The sequence below is a fragment of the Halichoerus grypus genome, chromosome 14 (assembly GCF_964656455.1).
Source record: "Halichoerus grypus chromosome 14, mHalGry1.hap1.1, whole genome shotgun sequence".
NCBI lineage: Eukaryota > Metazoa > Chordata > Mammalia > Carnivora > Phocidae > Halichoerus > Halichoerus grypus.
Window position 1 is genome coordinate 92,660,788 of NC_135725.1, and position 22,837 is coordinate 92,683,624.

At 63.0% G+C, this 22,837-nt stretch overlaps 1 protein-coding gene across 3 annotated transcripts; it reads right to left on the reverse strand.

Annotated features, from left to right (window-relative positions):
• Positions 1-1,478: 1,478 nt before the first annotated feature.
• Positions 1,479-22,265, reverse strand: SNAPC4 (small nuclear RNA activating complex polypeptide 4). 3 transcript variants are annotated; one of them, XM_078062015.1, is made up of 24 exons: positions 22,249-22,265; positions 21,014-21,158; positions 20,209-20,255; positions 19,081-19,248; positions 18,806-18,931; positions 18,202-18,280; positions 17,758-17,839; positions 16,868-16,972; positions 16,709-16,781; positions 16,192-16,356; positions 13,287-13,434; positions 12,963-13,069; positions 12,720-12,814; positions 10,973-11,067; positions 9,919-9,998; positions 9,128-9,604; positions 8,261-8,344; positions 7,892-8,108; positions 7,396-7,466; positions 6,795-6,905; positions 6,055-6,079; positions 3,804-5,500; positions 2,616-2,739; positions 1,479-1,684 (listed from the first exon to the last, which is right to left on the reverse strand). In XM_078062015.1, the coding sequence occupies exons 2-23, from the start codon at positions 21,141-21,143 to the stop codon at positions 2,623-2,625; spliced, it is 4,299 nt and encodes a 1,432-aa protein (XP_077918141.1). In that variant the 5' UTR covers positions 21,144-21,158; positions 22,249-22,265; the 3' UTR covers positions 1,479-1,684; positions 2,616-2,622. The 3 variants fall into 3 exon arrangements, with proteins under 3 accessions (XP_077918141.1, XP_035951139.1, XP_035951133.1); XM_036095246.2 differs by lacking the exon at positions 22,249-22,265 and adding an exon at positions 21,889-21,923; XM_036095240.2 differs by lacking the exon at positions 22,249-22,265 and having other exon boundaries at positions 21,014-21,850.
• Positions 22,266-22,837: the final 572 nt, after the last annotated feature.

Here is a 22,837-nt window from a genome sequence, read left to right on the forward strand (position 1 = left end):
GTGCAGGTGGGGATCCCAGGGCTTGGGGCCCAACTCTGGGCTCTCCGCCAGGGGCCCACACACGCAGCCGGCCAGCAGGTGCCTTCATCACATGAGGGCTGCAGTGTAGCATCCAGAGGGCACGTGGCTGCAGAGGCTGCTGCGGCCCACAAGAGGCCAGGGGCCTGGCCACGCTTGCCCCACATGGCCACCAGCCCGCACCACAGCTAGCCCAGCACACCCCCGTCCCTTCCTGGAAATGTCTCCCCTCAGCAAGCTCTCTCCACCCGGGACACACGGGACTGTGACAGCCGTGTCCCAGGACCCCGCGGCCACTCCCCGGGGCCCCACAAACCAAGCCCCAGGCCAATGCCTTGCTGGGGCAGCTGTGCCGGTCGGCCGGAGACGCCTGCTGCCAGGCTGAGGCCGCAGCTAGGGAGAGGCCGGACAGGCAGCGCGGGTCCTGACCAGGGCTCCTGGCTCCACCTTCCCGAGGCAGCTGCCGCTCGCCTGACCGGCCCCCTGCCTGTGGGCTCTCCACCCTCAGTCCCTGGGCTCTGCGTCCAGCGCGTCTGAGTCATGGGGCGGTGGGCAGCCTGCCCCCCCACCCCCCGCAGGTCTCTGGGAGGACAGAGGCCGACATCACGCCTCTAGAAGCAGCCAGTCTTGGGCCTGGAGCTGTGACCACCGGTGTCCCCCCGTTTTGCAAAACGAAGCTAATAAAAGGTGTCTACCTCACGGTGGGGTTTGTAAAGATTCAACGACAGAAACATCATGTTCTCCATATCAGAAACTAGAAACCAGTAACAAAAAGAACTGGAAAATCCTTAGACATTTGAAAATTAAACAGAAACCTCTAAATAACCACAGGTCCAAAGAAACCCCCAGGAAAAGTAGAAACGAGCCAAGAAAGCACTGGGCACAAACTGAAAAGTGAAAGCACGTTCATGGGGCTGTGTGGTGGTGGGTCAGTCCCAGCGGGTGTGGCACCCGGGGGAGGGTCACAGGCGGAGAACACAGAACAAAGCCTCTAGAACCAAGTGCCTCAAAAGGCTGCCCCCCAAAGCCAAGGCTGAGCGTCCCTCAGGCAGGGCTGTGGAGGGTGCTGGGGCCTGGCCTCCTGCCAAGCAGCGGCCGCTCAGGAGGAAGGCTGCCTGGCCTGGGGCCGCTGCACGACTTGTCGGTAGCTTGACTGCCGCTGGTTCCAGGCGCCCACCTGGGTCGGCCGTGTGGTCAGAAGGCAGCGAGGCAGGTCCGCCCCAGTCCCTGTGGCCGCACCAAGACCAGCGGCCACCTGGGAGCTCGCGGCAGGCCCCTCGGTCTGGGCCACAAGCACGTCTTGTGGAAAGGGGACCCCACATCCAACACTGAGGCCTGGGGTTCAGGGGGCTCCTCGGATCTCAGGGCCCAGCCCGCCGGCTCCCGACACGGCCAGAGGAGGCCCCAACCCTCTGCACACTGCCCGGTCTCTCGGGGCAACATCACAAGAGCCTGGCGGCTTGCTTTTTAATAAAAAAAATAAGCCATTCCTTTATTCCTTCAAACATCCCAATTTGTGCCTGAGGACCAGCCAAGCCCCTCTGGCCTCACGGTCCCTGCTAGCGGGGCCTCCCCAATCTCCAGCTGCTTTGGCTTTCTCTGGAAGGGTCGGTGAGGGGCTCTCCAGGCAGGTGGGCTCACCAGGGTCCAGCACGGCTCCTGCCTCCTGGAATGCAAAGATGCCCTGATGGTGGGGACACCCAGACTCCCAGCCAGACCCCATGGACGGTGCTGCAGGGCAGGAACCAAAGCTGGCACCATGCCCCCTTTGAGGGCACAGAAGCAGGTTGGCTGCCCACCTGCAGTCCACACAGGGGCCGTGCTGAGGGCAGACCCTGGGGCCTGGGTGGGCTTCCAAGGGACCCCCCCGCCGTCGGCATCCCCTCTGTGGACCCCTCTGCCCTACTGCAGGAGCCAGGACCTCTCAGGGCACGGCCCCCACCGTGCTCAGGGGAGCTGGCTCCTGTCTCTGGGGACCTGCGGACCTGGACAGAGTCCTTCCTCCCCATGGGTTCTCCACCCCATGAACTCAACTAATCCGTGCTGAGGGCCTACTTGGTGCCTGTTGTCCGCACACTGGGGCCGCAGCAGCAATGACTCCCCGTAAGGGCACACGTTATGGCAGAAATGACAAATACACATATAGACCGTGTCAGGTGTAGAGAGCAGAGTGCCATCAAGAAAAATGGACGCTGGGACAATGTTGCTGCCTCAGGAGAAGAGTCACAGACCGCATCTCTGAGGAGGTGATCACTGAGCAGAGATGTGATCGGACAAAGGGAATGAGCCTTACAGACAGAGGAGGAGGAAGCTAGGCAGAGGGCCCAGCAGTGCAAAGGCCCTGAGGCACATGTGTGCTAGCAAGAAGGAAGCACCAGAGCCTGGGGTGTGGAAGCCAGCGGGTGAGGGGGATTAGATGGCCCTTCCCCCGGGGGCCTCCACAACCCTGGGCCTGCCCCCAGAGGCCTGCATATACCCACACCCCACCTAACACCATCACACTTGATGCCAGCTGCTAAGGGCCAGCCTGCCCTGCATCTGGACAGCTGTGGCTCCTACATGCCCAGAGCAGAGCCACGGGGAAGGCCCACGCTTACCCTGCGCTCACACCAGCCGCCGCCTCTTCCGGGCGTGCCAGGCATGCCGGGTTTTCAGCACATCAAGGTTGTCAGAACCATCCAGGCAGGAAGAGTCAGAACCCTGCCCAGTGTCTGGGGCTCCCTGAAAAAAAAAAAACCCAGGCGGAGGACAAGAGTGACTCCCTAGCAGAACAGGCAGGGAAAGTGGGGGCCGTGAGGAGTCACACCAGGGAGGAAGCTGCAGTGCCAGGGACGTGCAGCTCCCAGACCTGTCGCCGCAGACACTGCGGTTTGCAGACGGGACTGAGGCTCCTGCGAGAGAGACACGGCCACACGCGGGCTCTGGCTTCCCACCAGCCCCCCATCCCACGTGGGGATTCCAATCCCCTTGGTGACACCACAGAGCCAGCCTCCCGTGTCCCGGTTCTCCCAGCCAGGCTGGCAGGGCGGTGCCGAGGAATGTAGGTGGATGACCGTGGAGAGCCTGCACGCAGGCCAGGGGACAGGAGGCCCTCCCCCCTCACCAGCCACACACCCTGCCTCCGCAAAGCCCCAGCCGGGGAAGGGCCACCCCCTGCAGGAGACCCCACAACCTCCCTGACGTGACACACAATGAGGTGGCCCGGCTGTCCTGCTGGCCCCAGGAACAGGGTCAGAGGACACGTGCTGGGAGCCCCGTGGGCACACGCAGCCACAGAGGACATAGGGACACCTTCCTGCGTGTTTGTATCAGGCTTCTGGCTAGGGAATAAGGAAAGAGGTTTGCCTCCACGGCTCAGAAAGCTCTTCTGGGGTACACGGTGCCCGAGGTGACAGCTAGAAGGACCTCAGTGTCCCCAGATGCACAGGACCAAGAGCAGGCCCACCTCTATGGAGCTAGCACCCCAATACAGGAGTCCGTGTGTGCGCGGGGAGCACAGGCCCGAGGTCACCCGCTCCCCCAGGCAAGGCTTTGTAGTGGGGGCGGCAGCCCCAAGAGGGGCCAAGGGGCTTCGTGAGTGTAGCGGTTCCTTCCTGTTTTCCACACTGGCCTCAAGGGGGGGCCACATCCGCACAGACTGAACAGGCCTGGAGCCAGCTTTCTCCTCCCCAGCAACCAGTGGGCCAGCCCTGCTGGCCAAACTCCCACCCCCAACTGGGTGGGGGCGCTGCAGACGGCCACGGGGGAGCGGGGGGGGGGGGGGCTCTGTGCCCACGGCCGCCTACCTGAATGGGGATGGTGGCTGCCGGCCCCGCCCGAGGACCACTTGGGGAGCAGCCATCAGTGAGCTCCAACTCCCCCAGGTCATCCTCGCTCTCCGGCTCGGCCCTTGTGGCCACCGACAGGGTGGTGGGGACGCCATGGGGAGACAGGGTGGCCAGGAGTGCGGGGAGGGCAAAGGCTGCCAGGAACCGCGCCCTCAGCAGCAGGTAGGCCGGGCTGTCCTGGAGCTGCCTCCGCACCTGTCCCAGCGAGGCCTGCAGGCCTCCGGCTGCCCCACTGGGCACGAGGGAGGTGGCTCTCCGCTCCAAGGCCTTCTTGTGGAGCAAGAGTCCAGACAGGGCCCGCAGGCTGCACAAGGCTGGGGGCTGGTAGGGCAGCCTGCTCCCTAGCGGGGGCACGCACACCCCCTGCTGTCCCCTCAGCCAATCCCGCACAGCTGCCTCACTCTCCTGGGACAGGAGGTCCAGGTCCAGGGCACCCCTCTCAGGCCCAGGCCGGGGTGGGGGTGGCCTCTCTAGGCCCAGAGGTCCCGTGAGTCCCCCTGGCCCTGGGGACCCCAGTGTCCCTCCTGGGCCACTCCCAGGGCTAGTGCCAGCTTGCAGAGGGGGTTGGCTGGACCACGAGGGTTTTGCCGCAGGATGGTCAGCCAGAAGTGTGGCCTGGGAGGGTATCCTGGGCACAGCTATTTCCCTGACCACTTGTGCCTCTCCAGGGAAAGAAGGTCCCCCAGGGGCACGGGCCACGTCACTGCCCACTTCCACAGAACTTTGGGATTGGCAAAGCATCGGAAGGGTCGAGAGCTCTGTCCTGGAGAGAGAACCTGAGTCTGTGTCCATGTTGGCCGGGGGCTGCCCGGGGTGGTGGCTCAGCCCAGGGGGCCTGGGGCCCTGGCCTACCTGCATCCCAGGCAGGGAGGACGGCAGAGTCACAGACAGTCCCTTGGGACCAGAGGTCCCTGCCGCCCCAGGAAGGCCCACCACGGCTGGCACAGGGAGCAGCCCCTGGGCTGTGAGCACCCAGGTGACAGGCAGAGGCGTGCTGGCCGCCACGTGAGGCCCACCCTTGAGGGTGCCCAGAGCTGGTGGCAGGCTGAGGGGCTGGATAGGCAGCTGAATGGGGCTGGGGGCTGCCGGGAGAAAGAGTGGTGCCTCAGGCAGGCCCTGCTTCCGGGACGCGGCAGGGGCCTGAGACTGTCCCAGGCCACCCTGATGGCCACTCACAAGGACCCGGCTGGGAACTGGAGCTCTGGAGGCAGCAGGGGCAGCCTCTGTGGAGGCCAGGGTGCGGTCCAAGACTGGCAGGGTGGAGGGCCTCTCGTCCTTGCCTGAAGTACTCAGCCCCACTGCTGCAGGGATCCCAGGCCCAGAGAGCGCCGTGTCTGTGGCAGCCGGGCCCGGGGCCTCGGGGGTGGGCGGGGCCTGCGGTAGACAGGGCTGGAGGATCAGTGGCGAGGACAGCAGCAGCTGTGGTGGGAGAGCCACGGTGCCTGGGGCGGCGGCCTTCCTGGCCCGGGCCTCCCGAAGCCGCTTCTCCCGGAGCAGCTCGGAGACGGTCTTGGGCTTGGGCCGGGGGCCACACGGAGCTGGCGGGGGCGCTGGTGGACTGGACTCGGCATGGCAGGGCTGTAAACCCCTGCTCCCCTTGTGGCCAGTGCTCTGCTTTGCAGCTTCTCGCGCTGGCGGATTCCCGGAGCTGCGACCTGCAGAGAAGACACAACACAGATGCGCATGAGCTCCATGCGTGCGGACTGCAGACGGGCCTCCCCTGTGTCCCGTCGGAGGGCCCTCCTGGAGGGTGGGCGGCTGCCGGGAGTGCAGAGCAGGAGCTTGGGCATCTGATCTGCATGTTCCCAGACCTCCTCGAGGTCCTGCTGCAGCCAGGGCAGCAGGGCCCGCCGGGTACCGGCCACCAGCTCCGCGCCTTCGGTATCTTCAAAACAACGACCACTGGGCACCACCGTCCTCCTCGCGTGGTCTCCCAGGCCCCCAGAGCCTCGCACGATGCTGCTGGTGTGGGGAGGCTGGTGGCAGCCAGCAGCAGAGGCCCCTCCCAGATGCCCCGGCTGGCTTATGTGCGGGGTAGGTAGGAGCTCGAGGAGCTGCCTCTGCCCACTCCCGCCTGCCACGCTTCCGTCACTGCCGTGGGATTCGGACAAGACCTATCACCAGGGCCACAGCTGTGCTGCTCAGAACCCGAGATCCAATACCCTTTTCCCATTAGGTTAGATAGTCAAGGCAAGAGAACAGACAATACCTGTAGGGTTCTGCGACGGAGGCATCTGAAAAACAAGAGTGTGCGCCTCAGGGAAGTCCCAGGGCCCAGACCCGCTCTTCTCCGCCTGCAAAGCCTTCCTTCTGCTCCCCTGCAGTGGGAGCAATGCCCAGCACCAGGGCCGGCCTCCCTCCCTCCCCACATCCTCCTACAGGCACCACTGGGTGGGCTCATCACAGTTAAGTCAGGCCTGTGTGGGCTTTGAGAGAGAGCCAGGAGCTTGGCTCCCCAGGCAGAAGGACTCAGGGTCTCTGGGGCCTGGATGGCACCACAGGGCCAACCTGGTCATTCTGTCATTCCCTTCAGTTGTAACTTGACCCAGGAACGTGACCTCTCGCTGACGGACCCCACACCTGGCATCCCACCCCAGCAGGGCCAATGCCCAGAGCAGTAGATGCCCAAGAGCTTGGAGACCTCCACGCAGGGGCGGCACGGTACCAGCTCTGCCCCCTCCCACCCCGACATGTTGTGAAGCCCTCAGGGCTCCATGCAGATGGGCAAACACCTCCTAGAAGGGTTGCCGTGAGAGGCCCAAGAGCCAGCAGGGCTGCTCTCAGGGGCTGGACCAGCCTCTAGGGGGCCCCGGGAATGCCTCCTATCTCTTACTCTCTGGCTGGACAGCTGCTCCCCACCCCAGCACCGGCCCTGCTGTGTCGGGAAGAGGAGAAAGGGTGGCAGAAACCGGGTGAGCCTGTGCCGGGTGCTCACCCCCTACTTCTCACCTGTAGGAGCCCAGGCTCTGGGTCCCGAGAGCCAGCCTGGAGCAGGGCAGGGGTCTGGGCCTTCCTCTCTCGAACGACCTCCATGCACCCAGCAGTGTCAATCTGGAACAGCTGAGGGACGCGTGTGACACGTGCACAGCACACGCATGACAAGAGCCTGTCCCCCTTCCCCGCCCAGGGCCAAGATGACAAGGGCGTCTGCGATGAACTTGAGCCAGCTCTGACCACTGCTCGGGGTAGGTCCGGAGTCCGGCACAGCCCCTCAAGGCCATGACCCCTTTGCTCAGCCCCCGCCTGGCCTCAGGGCCTAGGGGCATCGGAGTAGAGCTCCCTCCAGGCCGGGGTCTCCTTTCTCTGAGCTTCCATTTACGCACTGGGGCTCCCAGCACCCCCGTCCCTTCTCAGGATGGGGTTTAACTGATGGTGGCAGGGACGGGGCTGTCCCTTCCACAGTGACTGGCCTGCTAAGCGTCGCAAGCCACTAAAAGACCCTTTCTAAGGGTCTAAAACTTCAGAAAGTTAGATTTTAAGAAGCGAATCCATCTTCACCCAAAGAAAACCCAGCATAAAACAGGAAAGCTCTCCCTACGGGGCTTCTCACCTGGATAAAAATGGTGAACGCAGGAGTGCTGGCCAGCTGGGCATCTCGCAGCTGCTTCCCGATGCCATCGGCTGAGGGAACAAGCGCAGACATGCGCGGTTACCAAGGCCCCTCTCCCTGAGGCCCCAAAGAGCCCCACATCCATCTGCCACCATGCTCAGCCAGAAGGAAGGGCAGGAGCCCAGAGGGCAGGCCAGCCCTGACTGGCCTTTGGAGCCCCCCCCCAGCCCCGAGAACACAACCAGCTCTCCAGAAACCTGCACGCAGGCACCGCGCACCCGAGCCCCGAAAAGACCCTTGCTAAGGCCCAAGTGGCTGGTCATTCCCAGACTGTCCCTCATGTGCTAAGCAAGAAAGACACAAAACCCAAACAGCCCTCCAAGGGGATGCTTTCTAGAAAGACGAGATCCCTCCCCGTGCACCCGCTCCCCAGCAGGATCACCCCGCATCTGCCGTGCGTCTCCCCCCCCGGGCCCCACAGGAGGCTCTCAAGTACCTCGGGTGTGCACGGCGGCAGGCCTCCGGGGGGTGCGGGGCAGGACAACGTCGCCCACCCACGGGCTCATGGCCACCAGAAGCTGGCGCTCAACGAGCCTCCTCTGCAGGGCGTATCCCCGCCACAGCCGCCGTACACGGGGCCCGGCCACACCGCTGTCACTGGGGCTGGCCCCCAGGGACGGGCTGAGCGGGCACGGTTGCCTCAGTTTCTCCTTCTGTGTAAGGAAGAAAGACACCTGGGCTTCCCAGCTAGGCTGGGCTCCAGGGCTGCCCATAGCCCCCCCCCATCCTCCATTCCTTCCCTGGACTGGGGAGGGGCCCTGGGCCGACAGGGCAGTGGCGGCGGGGGGTGGCGGGGGGCTCCTACCAGCGCCTGGCGCCGGCGGGCTGTGTTGGTCCTGAGCACCCGCAGCACGCTCTCCAGCGGCACCGTGAGCAGATGACTCCCGCTCTAACGAAAAGACAGCGTGAGGCTGGGCACGTGGGGGGCCCTGGCACAGGGCCTTCAGAGACAGCACGCACGCCCCTGCGCCCCGATCCCAACGCGGGGGGGTGGAAGCTCTCTGAAGCATGGCGGTCTCAGGTGGGTCCCTGAGGCCTAGCCACCCACGCGCCTGCCCAGCTTGGCTGCAGCCGGCACCAGCAGAGGGCCCCTGCTCCCCCGGCCAGCCCCCGAGCCGATGGCACCGCGTGCAGTCTGCCCGGCTGCCTGGACAGCCCGCTGTCCCCTCAGGTGCCCCAGAATCTCCGACCTCTCCCAGGACAGGCCAGCCTGCTCACTGCAACTCTGCACATAGCCAGAGCCAGGGAGGCGGCCAGGGCCCGGACACCTCGGACGCTGACTGGGACAGGCATACCCAGGGCCAGGGGACAGTGGGACCCTGCACGGGAGAGGTATCTGGACTTCCGCAAGCCAAGGGGACACTCTCCTGCTTGCTGCCCCCGCCCCACCCCCGCTCGGGGACAAACAGGTCAGAAATGGCCCCAGGTCCGCGGGCCCCCCCGGCAGCTCTCCCGCACAGCCCATAAAGCAAACCTGGGGAAGCAGAGGCTGCTGCTCTGGACACGAGTCTCCTGAGGACCAGAGCGAATGTTCTCTGGAGCCAGGATGGGTGTCTGCCCCGCCGCAGCCAGGAACGCAGCTGACGCGAGCGCAGGCCGGCCCGCCGTGCCTCAGCACCAGCTGGGTGACCCCCGAGCAGCCACGTGGGGTGCACTGGGGTCTGGGGCCTACCTCGTCTGCTGGCTCCTCTGAGCTCGAGAGGTGCGTGTCCGCTGAGCCTGGGTGCCCGATGCCTCTCACACTGGTGCCGTGGGTCCCGGAGGGAGTGTGCGCCTGGCCCGCCTCCTCTGCGGGAGCCGAGGCTGTGGGGCGAGCAGCTCTGCTGTCCTGAGCCTCGCTGGAGGCCCTGGGAGGGCTGGGGGGTGCGGCACGGTGTCCTGGCCAGCCCCGGGCTCCCCCTCCGCACAGCTCACTGGCGCTCTGCCTGGCAGGCACCCACAGGTCCATGTCCGGCACGGTGTGCTGTGCTGACGGCAGCGCCTGGCCACCTGCCCCGGCCTCCGGCGCTTCCTCTGGCTCCGAGTCCTCGCTGTCCCCGCTGCTGCCGTCCCCACTGCTGCCGTCCTCGCTGCTGTCGTCCCCGCTGCTGGAGCTCCACCGCACGCTGCCAAGGGGCCGCCGCCGCCTCCTCCCCCGACTCTGCTTCTTCTGTGGGGAAGGGCTACTTGGAGGCCTGGGCCACCCAGGGCTCATGGACCAGGGACAATAGGCAGGCAGGCCAGCCCTTTGGGGAGAGACCCCAAGCACGCTTGGACATGGCGCGCTGGGAGCACGACCCCCCGCTCCCCCGAATGCTCTGAGGTGACAGCAGCTGTCGGAGAGGCCAGGGCTCTCTGCCCTTGGCTTCCGGGAAGAAGAGATGCCAGGGCCAGAAGCCAGACGTCCCTCCTCCCCTCCCCACCCGGCGGTGATGCTGGTCCCAGGGGTACAGGGCCTTCGACTGACTTTTGGTAAAACCTCACCCTGACCATGATCTTCCACTTGCTCAGACACTGCGAGCCCGTCCGATGCGGTAGTTCAGAAGCTATTTTTGCCCAGTGACCTACAAAAGCAGAACAACGCAGAAGTTGCTTCCCACGGTCTTTCATGACACGTTTACAACCTGAACGAGAGGCTCTTCTCGCAGACGCGCAGTCTCCCGCAGAAGACCTGCACCGTGTTCCGTGAGAACGCGTGCTCTGCTGCACGCTGCTCCCCACATCGGAGAAGCTCAGTGACAAGCGGGCCTTCGGATTCTCACCGGATAATCAGCCCTTTAGCAAGACTCTAGAGAACACACAGACAAGAGGAAAAAAACCATCTGCGTTTATGTAAACATGGACCCTGCGATTCTGCCACACCCCGGCTTCTACACCAAACACGGCAAACTATTCTGTCTCCCGACCCCACGGGGGGAGGACGCTGGTGCCTTGTTTTCAGGGCAGTGTGACTCCGTGCCACACTCAGGATTCTGCATACACCTGAACTTGGCAACGCCACGTCCAGGGTCTGTTCCTAAGGAGATGCCGCAGATAATAAGCAGATACAGCGACCGAGCCCTTGGCTCCTTCCAGCTCGGGGGCAGAAATGAGAAACAACGGAAACGTCCGTCAAGAGACAGGCGGCTGAGGAAGTTCCGTGTTCTTCCTCAGGGAGACAGGATGTGGCTATTGACGACAACGGGAGAACACAGGACGTGTGAAGACAGAAGAACATTCACAACGGACAACAGAACGCTAAGTGAAAAGCGGTGGACTCCGTGAACTCACACCGAACGACTCAACTTTAAAAAAACCTGCCCTAGAAACGGGCCCGGAGAGTGGGCTGGGCAGGTGCATGTGGCCAGCAGCAGCCATCTCCAGGACAGGAGTGGACTGACGGCGCTCCTGAACTTGCCATCCCGACCGTTCGGCAGTGCGCAAGGGGGAAAAGCTGCTGCCCACTGAGCCGGGGAGAAGCTGGGGACAGGGAGGCAGCTGGGGTCTCCGCGAGCCGCACCTCCTGGGGGCTCAGGGCCTGCAGAGGCCCAGGACTCACCAACACCGTACTTCTCGATCAGCTCAAGCAGCTTCCCCTCTTCACTTGCATTCCATCGTCCCTTTTTCAAGCTAAAGTGCAGTCGTCTGAGGTATCTGAAAGCGGGAAGGACACGGGGGTGTTTCGGGCACCAGAATACCCTCCTGAGGCTGTCCCCGTTCCCGCGGCTGTCCCCACGCCAGCAAGGGCTCCTGAGACCCGGCACCAAAAGCTCAGGGGACGAACAGAAAACACAGAATAACTGAACTTCGTGAAAATTAAAACCTTGATGTGTCTCACAGGACGCCATCGAGAAAGACGAGCAGATGAGGCCTCGGATAAGGGACTTGTAGCCGAACACGTATCAAGTCACACAAACCCGTGACACAAAGACAACTTGCTTTTTAACTGGGCGAACGACAAAAACAGATTTCTCCAGAAAAGACACGCAAAGGGCCGATCAACACACAGATGCTCAATGCCAGGAGCCGTCAGGGAGCCGCAAACGGAAGCCACTGAGCCGCCACCTTACACCCCACGCCTGCCGGAGGCGGGGCTCCCGGGGGCTGGTGAGGGTGTCTCCCACGGGGGCACAGGGTGGGGCTGCCGCCGTGGGAAACCACGGCATCACATGCCCTGAAAACCCCACTCGCAGGCACACATCCAAGAGCAACGAGCGTGCCCGTCCACAGACGCTCCCGTTGCCAAGGCGAACCCACGGGGGGTGTGTCAGGACTTCGTCCGCGTATCTGTTCAGTCCTCTCTACACCCAACGCGGGGCTCGAACCCACGGCCCCAAGATCAAGAGTTGGGCGCTCACTGACCACGCCAACCAGGCGCCCCGGGGTCTTGTTGTCAAGGCCCAGCGGTACCCTAGCGTCCACCCAGCTTGAGAACGGCTTCTGTCGCTAACCTCTTCCTCCACTGACACGGTCGGCTCCTGCCGTGCGGCCACCGTGACCGCTGCGGCTACGACCACGCGTGCGTAGGTGCCCGTGGGAGGCCCGGCTCCCGGTTCCTCCGCGGCACTTCGCCAGCACCACGCGGTTCCCCGGCTAACTGCCCAAGGCAGCGCCGCGGCTCTTCCGCGGCACCCGCACCACGCACGCTCCGCGCCCTCGGCTGCACCTGCCCTTTCGCGCGGCCTTAAAACCACCGTCCCGATGCGCGAGGCGGCGTCCCGCGGCCGCTCTCCCCGTGTTTCTGCAACGACTGACAACGCCAGGCCGAGTCTCGGGCGCTCTCTGGAGAAGGGTCTATTCGAGCCCTCGTCCCTTCCCTCAGTTGTTGTTGTTGGGAAATGGCGTTTCTCTGGGGGGCGGTCACAGCGTTCTGAAGTTGCCTGGGGGGGGCGGCTGCACAGCTCACCGACGACAGTAACCCCCCAGAACCGCAACCCTCACGGGAGTAGGATGCACGACACACAAATTATGTTGTTATGAACCGTTAAAAAAAACCCAGGCTGAAAAAAGAACATCGCCAAAGCGGCCTTCCGGAGACCTTGCCGTCAGGGGTCTGGAACAGGAGCTCCAGCAACAGGTTCAGGGAAACGCCCCCTGGGCCCCCTCAGGTTGAGCCCGTACAAAAGTCTGGTTCAAAAAAACGAACAGGTGTCCTGCTTTGACCAGACACCCCGGCTCCGCAGGGCTCCCAGGCCACCCCACCTCCGCCAGCAGAACCCCCGGGGCCACAGGCTGCTCGCCCACCCTCCGGCCTATCCGGAAGCAACCCCAGCAAGGCCTCCCTCACCCAGCGGGGTCCAACTCACCGATCTCGGCACTGGGCATCGCTCCTACCTGGCACCTCTTCCCGGATTTTAAACCAATCCTGCTCCCCGTATTTGGCAACTGCTCGAAGCAACTTCTGCAGGAAAGGACAGCGAACGAGTAAGGCCTCTGCAGGCAGCCGTAAGCTCCCCAGCCCGCATCAGTCCATTTCAAAAGGGACGGTGGGCGCCGAGGCTCACATCCCGGAGGACGGCTCTCCTTGGCTTCTACGACCGTATACTCACCGCGTCTTCCTCTGGGGCCCAGAACCCCTTCTTCAGGCTGGGGTCCAAGCTCTTGGTCCACCGATAGATGAGCTGCATGGAGTCTCTCCCTTCCATGTAGTAGACAACTGGGGACAGAGGGGCCTGATGGGCACCGCGCTTCCTGGGTCACTCAGCAAGGAGCTGCTCTGGTCACTAGGTCCCTGGGCCATGGGGTGCGGGGGCTGGGTGACCCCAGACGTCCCCCTCCAGCCCCTCGTGCCTCCACCCGTGAGGGGCCTTGGGTCTGGGGGCTCGCGAGCCTCAGCGGGGGGCATAGGGAGCAGGGCCCACGCGGATACTCACTTCTCCGGTAAGGGATGTGGCTGCCGATGCGCATCTCCTGGACGAGCTGGGTGAGCAGGCGGTCCTCCTCCCGCGTCCACTCCTTGCGCTTCAGAGCCTTATTGTGCTGCTGATACTTCTGCAGGCACTGGAAGGCGCTGCGGTGGGTCTTCCGAGGCCCCAAACCAAAGCAAAGCGGGTGTTACTGGGTATGCACCCCGCAGAGGGACGGCCAGGGGGCTGTGAACCAACAGCCTTGCCGCCCCAGCAGACCCTGAAGGGACAGCGGACAGCCTGACAGAAGGCCGTGGGGCACCAGTGTGCACATTCACAGACACACAGCGCGTCCAGAAAAGCCCGTAACGCTGCCTTCACATGACCCCAGAGCGACACTGGACTCCTCAACGGGCACCGCCAGCTCAGCGGCCTGGAGGAGGAGCCTCCCTGCAGAGCTCGCGCCTCTGACGGCCTAAGGGCTGCTCTGTGGCCCTAACCCTGGGGCCTCGACGGGCCTCTTTGGGGTCGCCACCCCAGGGAGAGCTCCGCAGTGACTGTATCTCGGCTTCCATGTGGGCTCCAGCTCAGCACATACACCACCAGTCTCCACGGCAGACGTGGTCGCCCAAGCCTGTCCCCTCACTCACCCCCTTATGGGGAAACTATTTCCCAAAACCTAATGAATGTGATTTGAACTCTCTCTTTTCTTGAAGAAAACCCTAGAATTACAAAGAACACGTACAGTTGGACGCACGCAGTCTGCATGCCCATGAGGTTTGGGTTTGGTGATGCCTCTTAAGACACAACACCAAAAGGCTGGTCCTTGAAAGAACGGATCAGCTGGACTCGGCTAAGACTGAGACCTTTTGCTCAGTGGAAGACGTCAGAAAAATGAGAAGACAGACCGCAAACAAGGGAAAACGCTCTTAAGACGTGTCTGGTAAAAACTGTTATTCCAAATACACGAGACTTTAAAACTCAGCAAGGGGCGCTTGGGTGGCTCAGTCGGCTGAGCGTCTGTCTGCCTTCGGCTCAGGTCCTGATCCCAGGGTCCTGGGATCGAGTCCCGCATCGGGCTCCCTACTCAGAGGGAAGCCTGCTTCTCCCTCTCCCACTCCCCCTGCTTGTGTTCACTCTCTCTCGCTCTGACAAATAAACATTTAAAATAAATAAGTAAATAAATAAAACTCAGCAAGAAAACAATGATTAAAAATAAACCAAAAACCTACACAGACGCTTGGCCAAAGAAGACACGCAGATGAGAGCTAAGGCAGCACGTGCTTGTCATCACGGATGCAGAAGCGAACGCGACACCAACACACGCCTGTGAGAGCAGCCCAAGTCTGGAGCCCGGACGCCGCCACAGGCTGGTGAGGATGCGGGGCAGCAGGACCCCTGCTTGTGGCTGGGGTGCACAGCACGGGGCGGCCACTCTGCAGGACAGACCCAAACATCCTCTCAGCATACAACCGCTCCCTGGTGTTTACCCAAAGGCCCTGAAAACTCACATCCACACGAACGCCTGGGCACAGATGTTAACACCTTCACAACTGCCAAATCCTGGAAACGACCAAGATGCCCGCAGCAGGTGGAGGGACAAAGCGAGGTCCACCCAGACAACGGGGTTTTTAGTGCTAAAAAGGAACGTGTGGGCAGGCCAGGAAAAGGCCCGGAGGCACCTCGGCTCCTGAGAGGGGGAAGCCGTGGGGACAGGCCCCCGGCTCCGGGCGGCCCTGGAAGAGGCACAGCAGGGCGGCCGAGCACTGGTCTGCTGAGGCTGCCTCGCGGACACGTGTCCCCGTGCGCCGTCCAAGCGCACACAGGGCAGCCCCCAGCAGCACAGTCCTGACGTGCACACGGCTCTGGGTGCGGCGGGGGTCAGCACAGACCTGTCCCTGGTTGAACAGAAGCACCGTTCTGGAAAGGGATGGTGCTGGGGGGGGCGAAGGACACAAGGGGAGTCTCCGCACCTTCCTCTTGGTTTTACTGAGAACCAACGCTGCTCTAAACCAAAACCCTAAATAAAGCCAAAAAATGAAGAAAACAGAGACTAAAAATGACTTTAAAAGCCCGACTTACCAAGCGTATAAAGCTAAGTGTACGTGCGCCAGGTTACTCAGCGGCCCGGTACGTGAAACACAACCAGCAGAAACACAAGGGGGGAGCGTGCCTGAGGCCGGCCCAGCGCTCCTGCCAAGCGGCTCCACGGACTGAGCTCGGCAGGACAGACGGACCATCCACCACCCCAGGGTCCATGCCGGTCTCTGTGCAGCTTCGGTTTCGTCAGTTCACTGCGATCGTGTGCCTGTCTGTGGAGTGATCTGTTCAAACACGCGGACTTTACTCCTCACCCTCTCAGGCCGTGGGCCAATGAAATTCAAACCAGAGCACAACACAGGGATTCCTGAGACACCTAACCACATACAGACAAGAAGGACCTCCCTACACAAACTACGGTCTGAAGAGGCGGCAGAGAGTCCTAGTTCACAGTGAGCTGTTCTCAGAGGAGCGAGCTTCCAACACCTTCACAGTGCAGACAGGCTGAGTGAAACTCTTGGTCCTCACCTTAGAAACGAGAAAACACCACAAAAGCCCAGAGGAAACCGGGAAGAGCATTCCCCTCAAAACCCACCAGGACCAACTCCTGAGCTTGATGGAAATAAGGAAGGATCCAGATAAGCCAGGCCCTGAGAGGGAGGTGGAAGACGGGTGAGCACTCAGAGACAGATGGAGGCTGAGGAGCCAGAAGCCTCCAGAGACCTGGCCCAGAGACGGGCGGAGAGGCTGTTCTCCCTGCAGGCCACACCCTCAGGAGCAGCACGATGAAGCAATCTGCTAGCTCCCAGTGCTGGGCCGTGACACCCAGCCCGTGGCGACCCCAAGCCCCCCAGCCTCCCAGCCGTGCACCCAAGGCCCCTCCGGTCCTCACCCCCAGCTCCTTAGCGATCTTCTGCCACTGCAGATGGCCATGCTTGGCTGCAAGGGCCTTCAGCTGGTCTACCTCCTGCCCGCTCCACTCCTGCTTGTTGATGCTCGGGTGCTCGCAGTTCTGCCAGAACTTCCGGATCTCCTCCGCACTGCGGCCACCCTCAAACTGCACCAACAGAGAAACCCAAGCTGCAGGGACTGTTGCTCGCAGACGGCTGGCGGCTTGGCACCCGGGGAGAAGTGGGGTCCCAGTCCAGGTTGCCAGGACTCACACACCCAGAAGTGGGGGTTCGGCTCCAAGCACGAAGCCTGAACCTTCACACTCACCCATCTCTGAAAAGGCAGCTCACCCCAGCGGGGCGGGCCTGACACTCGCCTGCCCAGAGGCTTCGCGGCAGGTCTGGCGGCCACCAGGGACTCAGCCTGACTGCCTGAATCTGACGTTGCCGATCCCAGCCCACGCCCTCGGCTGCCAGGACGGCCGTGAGCCGCCATCAGCCCAGTGTTGCCCAACTTACGTTAACGTTAGAAATCTTCTCCCAGTCGTGGCTGTCCAGCCTGTTCCCCAGCAAGGCCTCCTCTGGGAGTTGCCTGGAGACAGGGACAGGCTGCCAGGGTCACGCCGGGCCTTCCATGCCTCTCCCCAGACCACAGCCTCCCTGTAAGACCCAGCTCACCGAATATCCTGGACTTCCCTCTCCGCCTCCCTGCTCTGCTTCTCCAGGACCTGCTTCTCTGCCTCGCTCGTTACCCTACTCCGTTTCTGGTGCAAGTACTCAAGCCTACGAGGCAGGCAGAGACACCAGGGTTACCCACGTCACGGCTGAGCTCCGGGTGTGGGGGGGGGTAGGAGTGGGCGTCTTGGGGCCAGCGCAGTTTCCCTGAGTACCCAGGCATGCACATCACCCCACAGGATGAAGCCGCGCGTCAGGGAGCACACACCGGAGCCTGGCTCCGACTCCAAGCCTGCCTTGTGCAGGCAGGAGGCTGCCCAGCTTCCTGCCCACAGGAAGCAGCGACACTCCCTCTTTTGCTGTCACTGCAGTCGCCTAAGACACAGACAGTAACTTAGACCGCGGGTTCGACGTCCCAGCTACCTGCCTTGGACCCGGCACGCAGGGAGGTGTTCTGCGGGCAGCCTGGCGACAAAGCCAGGGCCTACTTAAGCCTGCAGTTGCCCCTTCCGGAGTCCAGGGAGGAGGAAGCCATCCCTGAAAAATCCTGACCCACACATCAAGCCGTGAGACTAGGGGCAGCCCCTGGGACCCCTGGTCCAACCCCAGGTGCTGTGATTTGGTCACATGGTGTCACCCCAGCACAACATAAAAAGTCTCACGAATAGTCCGCATTCAGAGCAGAGAAAGCGCCCGAGCTGCGTGACTGAATGCGGCCACTCGGACTGCCCAGTTCTCGCATGCCCGACCTTGAACCCAGCTGCGTCTTTGGGGAAAAGTTCCAGGGATCAGCACCTCTCCTGCTGGGAGCAGGGGGACGCGGCCACACTGAGTGCCTGTGACAAAGCATCCAGCCCGGGGAGGCTGACGTCCGCGGCTGTGCTCAGACTTACTTCAGTAACTTGGGCTGGAGCAGGCGCTGCAGGCGGTCGCTCACCACTGATCTTCGGAGCAAGGCCTTCTCCCAGTTTTTCCCTGACAAGAAACAATGACATCAACAGCGCCTTCCCCTACTTTCATGTGAGGAAGCTGTGGGCACATGACCAGGCCAGGACCACAGAGCTGGCAGGGGGGCCGGGCTGTGGGCCCAGGGCCCTCTGTCCAGCGAGCAGGATGCCCTGGCCCAAGCTCACAGCTGGGCCCCTGGGGCTGGGTGTTCAGGGATGAAAAGGGAGACCAGTGAGCTGTGGGGATGGTGGCCCCACATGGCCTGGGACAGGCAAGGGCTTTGAGGGGCCAGTCCCAATAGTCAGGGCCCAAAGGAGCCCACTGAGCCACAGGAGGGCATCTGAGGAGAGGCAGGGCTGTGGTGCTGAGGCCCCGGCCCGGGCACTTACACTTAGTCACCAGGAGCTCCTCGAAAGCCTTGATGCCCTGGGCAGCCTTCTCCCGCGTCTCTTCATTGGCAGGAGGCCCCTGCCGGACAAAGCAGTGTCACACCGTGGACAGGACCAGGTATGCTCACCTCACGGGCCAAGCATGTCGCTCTGGGGCCTCACTGAGACTCTGGAGCCCTTTCCCTCGGCCTCCTCGAACAGCTCGGCCACGTGGGAGGCCTGGCACCAGACACTTGGGCCCAGAGCTACTCCCTGGTGAGTGGCTGGGGGCCGTGAGGAGCATGGGGTGGGATCAGCGGCTCCACAGGACCTCGCTACCAGGCTGCCACGATTCTGCCAAGCTGCCCCACCCATGGTGCCACCTCTTATGGAAATGCCCCCGGGGTTCGTCTGTGTAGCAGAGGTCAGCTTGCCACATGCCAGGGCTGGAGACCCTTTCACCACTGGCAACCAGAAAGAGTTTGAAGGAGGCTGGAGAATATCACCCCGAACAATCCAAGGGAATTCACAACACCCACAGCAGGTATGGAACCGAGAGCTCCCTCCCATGCAGCCTGAGCCCCTCTCCGCCCTCCCTGATGAGAGCTGGGCCCCTGCTACTCACCACTCCGGTCACCCTGTCCTTGAAGTAGGGCTTCATGAAGTGCCCTATGTACAGATTCGGAGGCAGGCTCTTGCCGTCCTTCACCTTGGAGCCTTTGGATCCTGCCAGGTCACACATGATCTCCTCCTGTGGCAGATACAAGGGGCCCATCTGGGGTCAGCCAGCAGCGACTCCCTTTGTGAACAGGACCCGGGCAGTCAGGGGACAGACAGAGCTCAAAGCCCTGTTCTGGGGTGTCTGGCCATGGGGGTTCTGAGGGCCAGGCCCTGTCCTACCTGCTGCTCCTGGTTCTGGGCCAGTAGGAGGCTGACCTCTACCAGCCTCTCCTGGATGACCTCCTGGTAGACCATGTTCAACTGCAGGCAGGTCTCCGGGTCTTCAGGAAGGGTCTTTTCCTTGGGGTCATCCTCACCATTGCTGGCCTCACCCCACCTCTCCTCTTCCTGGTTACAGGCGGGAAACTGCAGGTGAGGAAGGAGGCATGCAAACGCTGCCCCCCCTCATGACCCAGGGCGGCACAACGAGCCTCTGAGCTCACGCTCCGGTCCCTGGGCCAGCAGGAGACCACCCTGATGTGGGACTATGTCCAGCATGTGCACGTTCCACAACTTAAGACAAAGAAAACATCTGGAAATATATCTTGGGTGGGAAAGTATGAAAAGCTAAATACTGCCCACTTCCCACAATAAATGTTTCTATGGAACTCAAGGCTCAGAACGGGCTCATGTGCCCTCGTCACTGGCAGAGGACAGTGAGCCCCAACACGTGTGAGGATGGCCACTGCAGCACCAGCAGGACTAAAACCCAGGAACAGTGGGCGGGACCGTCAAGTGAGGAACCATAGTAAATCTAAGCCAGGGGCACTACCCGGCTGTTAAAAATCAGAATCAACCCTGTACCTGCTGTCTTCGTGAAAAAACAAAAAACAAATTGTAAAAATTCTTCAAATTAACATGAAATTCTAAAATAAACAAAAAGTAGCAATAAAAACTGGTCTGACTGAGGGACTATGTGCCAGGCACCGTCCTGGGCAATCACACGCGGACTGACTTGCGCTGTGAGTACCCCACTGCACGCTGGAAACCGAGGCACAAACAAGCAGACTACAAGGGGCCAGACCCAGGCAGCATGCTCAAAGCCTTCCACGTGTGACGCCGTGCCCAGACACACACGCGTTATAGGAAGCTTAGGAAAGTCAGGAGACACAAACGCCAAACCTCGGACAAAAGTTATTCTAGGAACAATTCTAATTCTGGTGGCAAATACTTTGAGACATGTCACTTCAGGTAACACACACACGGAAACACCGAGATGTGCAGAGCACTCCCCCCTTGGTCTTGGGCCCACTGGCAGGGTGGAGTCTGCCTTGGCGGGCACCACAGACAGCCCTGGCCAGTAGTTACCGAGCCTGGGGAAGCAGCAGCCTCTGAGTCCTCCTCTGGCAGTGAATCTGTGGGAACACAAGCACGCCGTGTGGGTGACCGGCAACAGGACCCCGTATCTGCTGAAGAGATGACCAGCAAGTGCGGCACAGGGTCCTTCCTGATGGCCACAGGCGGGGGAGGGGCTGAAAGGCCTCAGGACAAAACTGGACCTTCCTTCCCCAGCAGCCGGTGGCTGAGCGCTACTCACTGACTAGGCAGGAAAGGCCCTGAACTGATGGCAGGGTCAGCCAGAGAGGGAAGACGCACCAGGACCACAGGGGGAGGCCTCGAAGGAGCCAGCCCTGTGCTGGGGGTGCTGGAGTCAGTCGGGGGCGGGGGCAGGGCCGAGGCCCTGATTACAGGTGAAAGGCAGCCCTGGTGCAGTCCGAAACCCTGAGAAACAGCCTCAGAGCTGCACCTGGTGCCGGGGAGAGGCCTGAGGGCCCCGTCTCTCGTAGATTCTGACCGTGTGGGCAGGCCTCCAATCAGAGCTGCGGTGAGGGGCCTCAGGGCCAGGGGAGCACCGAGGACAGCACGTGGGGGTGACGCTCAGCTGTCCAGCATGGTGGCAGCGGACAAGCTGAGCTCTGGAACCTTCTGACTCCTGAGGACAGCCCGCCAGCCTCCGGAGACAGCGCGCTCACAGCCAGCAGGTCCGCGGCCAGCTAAGGAGGAGCGCCAACAGGCCGTCTCGGGGAGTCAAGGCAGAGATCAGCGCGGCCGAGCACCCCGTTCGTCTGGAGGGCAGATGGACGGGTTCCAGCTGTGGCCTGTGAGAGCTCACCTGCGTCAGAATCCAACGTGAGACCAGACTCCGAGACCCCCACTCCGATGCCCGAGGAAGTGGGATCCAAAATCCTCTCAAGCTCCGCGATCTCCTTTGCTATCTTCTCTCTTTCAGCGTCTACGTCCATGACTTCTGCCTGCCACTGGGACAGATCACGGGATTTCACGGACCCGTCCTTCACACGTGCAGCTCGTGGGGGACGACAGACGCCCGACCGAAGCCGGCGGTCCCGCTCAGGGGAGCCCTGGACCATTGACCTGACACCTCCCACACCCCCGAAAACACCCAGTTTGCTCCCCTAGGTGCCGAAGCCACGTGGACGTGGCCTGCCCGCTCCGAGGCTGTGACCTGGGGGGGCGGAGAGATGGGCCCCAACGGGGCCCCAGGGCCTGGTCTCCGTCTTCCTCGGCCCGGCCGGGCACCGGGTGCAGACACGGCAGGGTGTCATCGCGAAGGCACCCGAGGACAAGGACGAGCCCCAGGCCCTGGGAAACCTGAACCCAGGAGCACAGCGGCAGGCACGGCCGGTCCCGGGGACGCAGCTGGCACGGTGTGGCGCCGGGAAGGCCGCCCCCGACGGCAGGGACCCCGCGTCTACAAGGGCGACAGTGTGGGAGGCCGAAGCGGGGTGGAGAGCCGGGAAGAGCCGGGGGCTCACGAGGCTTCGCGGAGGAGCCGCACAGGAGCTCGGCACGGACCCGCGGCCGGAGGCCAAGCCAGAGGAGGACCCCGCCGCAGACCCACAGCCGCAGCCGCCGCGCTAGCTGCACACTCCGGGTGGAGGGCGCCAAACCGGCCGACGGCCCGGCCCCCCGCCCCGCTCCTCCCGCCACGGCCTGCCCCGTCCCCGGCGACCGCGCTGCCGCCCTCACCCTCAGCCAGCGCCACCGCCCCCCACGCTTCCGGCGGCCGCACAACCGGAAGTCCCGCCCCGCGGCCGCAGCGCGGGGCACGCCGGGACGGGGCCGGCGAGCGGACGAGTGCTGCCCCCGCGCGGCCGCCCTCGGGACTGCCGAGCGCTGGCCGGCGCGGGGGTGGTCGGCCGGGCGGGACGTCCGCATCGCCGAAACTCGCTCGCTCGTTTCTGCCTGTGCTAACTATATCCGGGGCTGTCGATGCGCAGCCAGTGAGCAAAGTGGCCAAGGGCTCAGTGCTGCCGCGGCCTGGCCCGGGGAGCCGTCGCCCAGGACCGGAGCCCGCCCCAGCCCCCAGTCCCCGCGCCCAGCGGATACCTCTAGGCGGTCCGGGAGGCCGCTCCTGGCCGAGCGGGGCCGGCCTGCAGTTGCTCCTCCTGGGGGCGTGTGCGGGGCGGGGCCAGAGCAGGGGCGCCACCCCCAGAGTGCGGTGCGTCTCTGGGATGCGGGGGTATGCTGGCTGGGGCTCGGAAGAGCAGCCGGGGTCCGCTGGAAACCAGCAGAGCGCCTTCCCTTGGTGGACAGAGCAGGCGGAGATTGCAGGCCGAGGCGTGGGGTAAGGGACGCCCCCGAGAGCCAGAATGGAGGAACGGACGGGTTGCACGGGGCCTGGAAATCCAGAGGCAGAGCTGGACGTCCACACAATTTAAGTCTCTTACCGTGAGCACTCCAAACAACGGGGAACAGCAGGAAGAGCCTATGTGTGCACCGGGCCGCTTACTTCATCTAGACCCTTCCGGCGCCCACAGCCCCCCTGCCTGCCCTTGCAGAGGTCAGGGCTGGCTCAAGCGCAGCATCAGTAGGTGGAACACCCCAGGGGTGCTCTGGGTGCACATCCCCCACCCCCTTAAAATGCTGTGCCCGCATGCAGGGCTGTGGCTGGAGGCATCCTCCCAGGAAGCCCCGT